Below are 7,500 nucleotides of genomic sequence, written 5' to 3'. Positions count from 1 at the left end.
GTAATGAATCAACAGTTTATAGGCATCTAGTTAATGAATCAACAGTATATAGACATCTAGTTGATGAATCAACAGTATATAGACATCTAGTTGATGAATCAACAGTATATAGACATCTAGTTGATGAATCAACAGTATATAGACATCTAGTTGATGAATCAACAGTAATGAATCAACAGTATAGAGACATCTAGTTGATGAATCGACAGTAATGAATCAACAGTATATAGACATCTAGTTGATGAATCAACAGTAATGAATCAACAGTATAGAGACATCTAGTTGATGAATCAACAGTAATGAATCAACAGTATATAGACATCTAGTTGATGAATCAACAGTATATAGACATCTAGTTGATGAATCAACAGTATATAGACATCTAGTTGATGAATCAACAGTATATAGACATCTAGTTGATGAATCAACAGTAATGCATCAACAGTATATAGACATCTAGTTGATGAATCAACAGGCACATTAGCAGTTGATCAGAAGAGAGCATTAGATTAGTGTGTTTTTAACTCACTCCTTATCTGCTTCTTCAGTTCCTTGTTAGGGTCCAACCAGTTCTGGAGAAAGAGGCAATTAGCCGGTAATCAATTCATTACTAATATTAGACCATTAACCTCTGACTGCAGAGTGCTATTTAACACTGGAAACAAGTCAATGAACCATCACTAACACAGCTAATCACGGCCCAGTCTAAACACAGCAAGTGGTCTCTATCTACGTTCCTGGACAGGCTGTCTCTCTGGCCCATCACTAACACAGCTAATCACGGCCCAGTCTAAACACATCAGGGGTTCCTGGAGAGGCTGTCTCTCTGGCCCATCACTAACACAGCTAACACAGCTAATCACGGCCCAGTCTAAACACATCAGGGGTTCCTGGAGAGGCTGTCTCTCTGGCCCATTACTAACACAGCTAACACAGCTAATCACGGCCCAGTCTAAACACATCAGGGGTTCCTGGAGAGGCTGTCTCTCTGGCCCATCACTAACACAGCTAACACAGCTAATCACGGCCCAGTCTAAACACATCAGGGGTTCCTGGAGAGGCTGTCTCTCTGGCCCATTACTAACACAGCTAACACAGCTAATCACGGCCCAGTCTAAACACATCAGGGGTTCCTGGAGAGGCTGTCTCTCTGGCCCATCACTAACACAGCTAACACAGCTAATCACGGCCCAGTCTAAACACATCAGGGGTTCCTGGAGAGGCTGTCTCTCTGGCCCATCACTAACACAGCTAACACAGCTAATCACGGCCCCAGTCTAAACACATCAGGGGTTCCTGGAGAGGCTGTCTCTCTGGCCCATTACTAACACAGCTAACACAGCTAATCACGGCCCCAGTCTAAACACATCAGGGGTTCCTGGAGAGGCTGTCTCTCTGGCCCATCACTAACACAGCTAATCACGGCCCCAGTCTAAACACATCAGGGGTTCCTGGAGAGGCTGTCTCTCTGGCCCATCACTAACACAGCTAATCACGGCCCAGTCTAAACACATCAGGGGTTCCTGGAGAGGCTGTCTCTCTGGCCCATCACTAACACAGCTAACACAGCTAATCACGGCCCAGTCTAAACACATCAGGGGTTCCTGGAGAGGCTGTCTCTCTGGCCCATTACTAACACAGCTAATCACGGCCCAGTCTAAACACATCAGGGGTTCCTGGAGAGGCTGTCTCTCTGGCCCATTACTAACACAGCTAATCACGGCCCCAGTCTAAACACATCAGGGGTTCCTGGAGAGGCTGTCTCTCTGGCCCATCACTAACACAGCTAATCACGGCCCCAGTCTAAACACATCAGGGGTTCCTGGAGTGGCTGTCTCTCTGGCCCATTACTAACACAGCTAATCACGGCCCAGTCTAAACACATAAGGGGTTCCTGGAGAGGCTGTCTCTCTGGCCCATCACTAACACAGCTAATCACGGCCCAGTCTAAACACATCAGGGGTTCCTGGAGAGGCTGTCTCTCTGGCCCATTACTAACACAGCTAACACAGCTAATCACGGCCCCAGTCTAAACACATCAGGGGTTCCTGGAGAGGCTGTCTCTCTGGCCCATTACTAACACAGCTAATCACGGCCCCAGTCTAAACACATCAGGGGTTCCTGGAGAGGCTGTCTCTCTGGCCCATCACTAACACAGCTAATCACGGCCCCAGTCTAAACACATCAGGGGTTCCTGGAGAGGCTGTCTCTCTGGCCCATTACTAACACAGCTAATCACGGCCCCAGTCTAAACACATCAGGGGTTCCTGGAGAGGCTGTCTCTCTGGCCCATCACTAACACAGCTAATCACGGCCCCAGTCTAAACACATCAGGGGTTCCTGGAGAGGCTGTCTCTCTGGCCCATCACTAACACAGCTAATCACGGCCCAGTCTAAACACATCAGGGGTTCCTGGAGAGGCTGTCTCTCTGGCCCATCACTAACACAGCTAACACAGCTAATCACGGCCCAGTCTAAACACATCAGGGGTTCCTGGAGAGGCTGTCTCTCTGGCCCATTACTAACACAGCTAATCACGGCCCAGTCTAAACACATCAGGGGTTCCTGGAGAGGCTGTCTCTCTGGCCCATTACTAACACAGCTAATCACGGCCCCAGTCTAAACACATCAGGGGTTCCTGGAGAGGCTGTCTCTCTGGCCCATCACTAACACAGCTAATCACGGCCCCAGTCTAAACACATCAGGGGTTCCTGGAGTGGCTGTCTCTCTGGCCCATTACTAACACAGCTAATCACGGCCCAGTCTAAACACATCAGGGGTTCCTGGAGAGGCTGTCTCTCTGGCCCATCACTAACACAGCTAATCACGGCCCAGTCTAAACACATCAGGGGTTCCTGGAGAGGCTGTCTCTCTGGCCCATTACTAACACAGCTAACACAGCTAATCACGGCCCCAGTCTAAACACATCAGGGGTTCCTGGAGAGGCTGTCTCTCTGGCCCATTACTAACACAGCTAATCACGGCCCCAGTCTAAACACATCAGGGGTTCCTGGAGAGGCTGTCTCTCTGGCCCATCACTAACACAGCTAATCACGGCCCCAGTCTAAACACATCAGGGGTTCCTGGAGAGGCTGTCTCTCTGGCCCATTACTAACACAGCTAATCACGGCCCCAGTCTAAACACATCAGGGGTTCCTGGAGAGGCTGTCTCTCTGGCCCATCACTAACACAGCTAATCACGGCCCCAGTCTAAACACATCAGGGGTTCCTGGAGAGGCTGTCTCTCTGGCCCATTACTAACACAGCTAACACAGCTAATCACGGCCCCAGTCTAAACACATCAGGGGTTCCTGGAGAGGCTGTCTCTCTGGCCCATTACTAACACAGCTAATCACGGCCCCAGTCTAAACACATCAGGGGTTCCTGGAGAGGCTGTCTCTCTGGCCCATCACTAACACAGCTAACACAGCTAATCACGGCCCAGTCTAAACACATCAGGGGTTCCTGGACAGGCTGTCTCTCTGGCCCATCACTAACACAGCTAATCACGGCCCCAGTCTAAACACATCAGGGGTTCCTGGAGAGGCTGTCTCTCTGGCCCATTACTAACACAGCTAATCACGGCCCCAGTCTAAACACATCAGGGGTTCCTGGAGAGGCTGTCTCTCTGGCCCATTACTAACACAGCTAACACAGCTAATCACGGCCCCAGTCTAAACACATCAGGGGTTCCTGGAGTGGCTGTCTCTCTGGCCCATTACTAACACAGCTAACACAGCTAATCACGGCCCCAGTCTAAACACATCAGGGGTTCCTGGAGAGGCTGTCTCTCTGGCCCATCACTAACACAGCTAATCACGGCCCCAGTCTAAACACATCAGGGGTTCCTGGAGAGGCTGTCTCTCTGGCCCATCACTAACACAGCTAACACAGCTAATCACGGCCCCAGTCTAAACACATCAGGGGTTCCTGGAGAGGCTGTCTCTCTGGCCCATCACTAACACAGCTAATCACGGCCCAGTCTAAACACATCAGGGGTTCCTGGAGAGGCTGTCTCTCTGGCCCATTACTAACACAGCTAACACAGCTAATCACGGCCCAGTCTAAACACATCAGGGGTTCCTGGAGAGGCTGTCTCTCTGGCCCATTACTAACACAGCTAATCACGGCCCCAGTCTAAACACATCAGGGGTTCCTGGAGTGGCTGTCTCTCTGGCCCATTACTAACACAGCTAATCACGGCCCCAGTCTAAACACATCAGGGGTTCCTGGAGTGGCTGTCTCTCTGGCCCATTACTAACACAGCTAACACAGCTAATCACGGCCCCAGTCTAAACACATCAGGGGTTCCTGGAGAGGCTGTCTCTCTGGCCCATCACTAACACAGCTAATCACGGCCCCAGTCTAAACACATCAGGGGTTCCTGGAGAGGCTGTCTCTCTGGCCCATCACTAACACAGCTAACACAGCTAATCACGGCCCAGTCTAAACACATCAGGGGTTCCTGGAGTGGCTGTCTCTCTGGCCCATCACTAACACAGCTAATCACGGCCCCAGTCTAAACACATCAGGGGTTCCTGGAGAGGCTGTCTCTCTGGCCCATTACTAACACAGCTAATCACGGCCCAGTCTAAACACATCAGGGGTTCCTGGAGAGGCTGTCTCTCTGGCCCATCACTAACACAGCTAACACAGCTAATCACGGCCCAGTCTAAACACATCAGGGGTTCCTGGAGAGGCTGTCTCTCTGGCCCATTACTAACACAGCTAACACAGCTAATCACGGCCCCAGTCTAAACACATCAGGGGTTCCTGGAGAGGCTGTCTCTCTGGCCCATTACTAACACAGCTAATCACGGCCCCAGTCTAAACACATCAGGGGTTCCTGGAGAGGCTGTCTCTCTGGCCCATCACTAACACAGCTAATCACGGCCCCAGTCTAAACACATCAGGGGTTCCTGGAGAGGCTGTCTCTCTGGCCCATCACTAACACAGCTAACACAGCTAATCACGGCCCCAGTCTAAACACATCAGGGGTTCCTGGAGTGGCTGTCTCTCTGGCCCATCACTAACACAGCTAACACAGCTAATCACGGCCCAGTCTAAACACATCAGGGGTTCCTGGAGTGGCTGTCTCTCTGGCCCATCACTAACACAGCTAACACAGCTAATCACGGCCCCAGTCTAAACACATCAGGGGTTCCTGGAGAGGCTGTCTCTCTGGCCCATTACTAACACAGCTAATCACGGCCCCAGTCTAAACACATCAGGGGTTCCTGGAGAGGCTGTCTCTCTGGCCCATTACTAACACAGCTAATCACGGCCCAGTCTAAACACATCAGGGGTTCCTGGAGAGGCTGTCTCTCTGGCCCATTACTAACACAGCTAACACAGCTAATCACGGCCCCAGTCTAAACACATCAGGGGTTCCTGGAGAGGCTGTCTCTCTGGCCCATTACTAACACAGCTAACACAGCTAATCACGGCCCCAGTCTAAACACATCAGGGGTTCCTGGAGAGGCTGTCTCTCTGGCCCATCACTAACACAGCTAATCACGGCCCAGTCTAAACACATCAGGGGTTCCTGGAGAGGCTGTCTCTCTGGCCCATCACTAACACAGCTAACACAGCTAATCACGGCCCAGTCTAAACACATCAGGGGTTCCTGGAGAGGCTGTCTCTCTGGCCCATTACTAACACAGCTAACACAGCTAATCACGGCCCAGTCTAAACACATCAGGGGTTCCTGGAGAGGCTGTCTCTCTGGCCCATTACTAACACAGCTAACACAGCTAATCACGGCCCAGTCTAAACACTGCGACCAAATGAATAATTGAATCAGTTGTGTTATGCCACGTTCACATGCTATCGTAGACTTGGAACCTCCCGAGTTAAAATGAACCTAGGTTTCCTATTTGGTTGATTCAAATACTGTCCAAAATGAGAAACGCGGGATCATATTTCTCAGACGAGTTAGCCGTAAAGTCGGAAATGTCAGTTTCCTAGTTCCGACTAGCACATGAATGCAGCATTCATTCGAATCCCCCAGGACTGTAATTAGAGACACTTGATCTGGAATATGTGTCAAACTCAAGGCTCACATTCAACCCAGCATGTGGGGGATTTGAGTAAAAAACTAAAAATATTAACTATTTCTCTCCGGGGAAAAAAAAACAATCTCAATCGACATTGAAATGACTAAAACCAAACGGAAACGGTGTATGAGTCATCTATAGTCTCTAGATAACAGTCATCTATAGTCTCTAGATAACAGTCATCTATAGTCTCTAGATAACAGTCATCTATAGTCTCTAGATAACAGTCATCTATAGTCTCTAGATAACAGTCATCTATAGTCTCTAGATAACAGTAATCTATAGTCTCTAGATAACAGTCATCTATAGTCTCTAGATAACAGTCATCTATAGTCTCTAGATAACAGTCATCTATAGTCTCTAGATAACAGTCATCTATAGTCTCTAAATAACAGTCATCTATAGTCTCTAGATAACAGTCATCTATAGTCTCTAGATAACAGTCATCTATAGTCTCTAGATAACAGTCATCTATAGTCTCTAGATAACAGTCATCTATAGTCTCTAGATAACAGTCATCTATAGTCTCTAGATAACAGTCATCTATAGTCTCTAGATAACAGTCATCTATAGTCTCTAGATAACAGTCATCTATAGTCTCTAGATAACAGTCATTTATAGTCTCTAGATAACAGTCATTTATAGTCTCTAGGTAACAGTCATTTATAGTCTCTAGATAACAGTCATCTATAGTCTCTAGATAACAGTCATTTATAGTCTCTAGATAACAGTCATTTATAGTCTCTAGATAACAGTAATCTATAGTCTCTAGATAACAGTCATCTATAGTCTCTAGATAACAGTCATCTATAGTCTCTAGATAACAGTCATCTATAGTCTCTAGATAACAGTCATCTATAGTCTCTAGATAACAGTCATCTATAGTCTCTAGATAACAGTCATCTATAGTTCTAGATAACAGTAATCTATAGTCTCTAGATAACAGTCATCTATAGTCTCTAGATAACAGTAATCTATAGTCTCTAGATAACAGTCATCTATAGTCTCTAGATAACAGTCATGTATAGTCTCTAGATAACAGTAATCTATAGTCTCTAGATAACAGTCATCTATAGTCTCTAGATAACAGTCATCTATAGTCTCTAGATAACAGTCATCTATAGTCTCTAGATAACAGTCATCTATAGTCTCTAGATAACAGTCATCTATAGTCTCTAGATAACAGTCATCTATAGTCTCTAGATAACAGTCATCTATAGTCTCTAGATAACAGTCATCTATAGTCTCTAGATAACAGTCATCTATAGTCTCTAGATAACAGTCATCTATAGTCTCTAGATAACAGTCATCTATAGTCTCTAGATAACAGTCATCTATAGTCTCTAGATAACAGTCATCTATAGTCTCTAGATAACAGTCACCTATAGTCTCTAGATAACAGTCATCTATAGTCTCTAGATAACAGTCATCTATAGTCTCTAGA

General features: G+C 47.1%; 1 protein-coding gene across 1 annotated transcript in view; it reads right to left on the bottom strand.

Moving 5' to 3' along the window:
- The window catches only part of LOC110512128 (uncharacterized), a 101,123-nt gene that overhangs the window by 68,837 nt on the left and 24,786 nt on the right, over positions 1–7,500 (bottom strand). The window contains exon 5 of the mRNA XM_090182934.1: positions 530–572. Coding sequence (XP_090039060.1) covers positions 530–572 — 43 coding nt within the window. The remainder of the gene's footprint in view (positions 1–529; positions 573–7,500) is intronic.

This window comes from Oncorhynchus mykiss, chromosome 8, assembly GCF_057628025.1.
Source record: "Oncorhynchus mykiss isolate SJ-2025 chromosome 8, ASM5762802v1, whole genome shotgun sequence".
Lineage (NCBI taxonomy): Eukaryota > Metazoa > Chordata > Actinopteri > Salmoniformes > Salmonidae > Oncorhynchus > Oncorhynchus mykiss.
The sequence above is the reverse complement of the archived record's forward strand: the minus strand, read 5'-3'. Positions and strand labels throughout refer to the sequence as shown.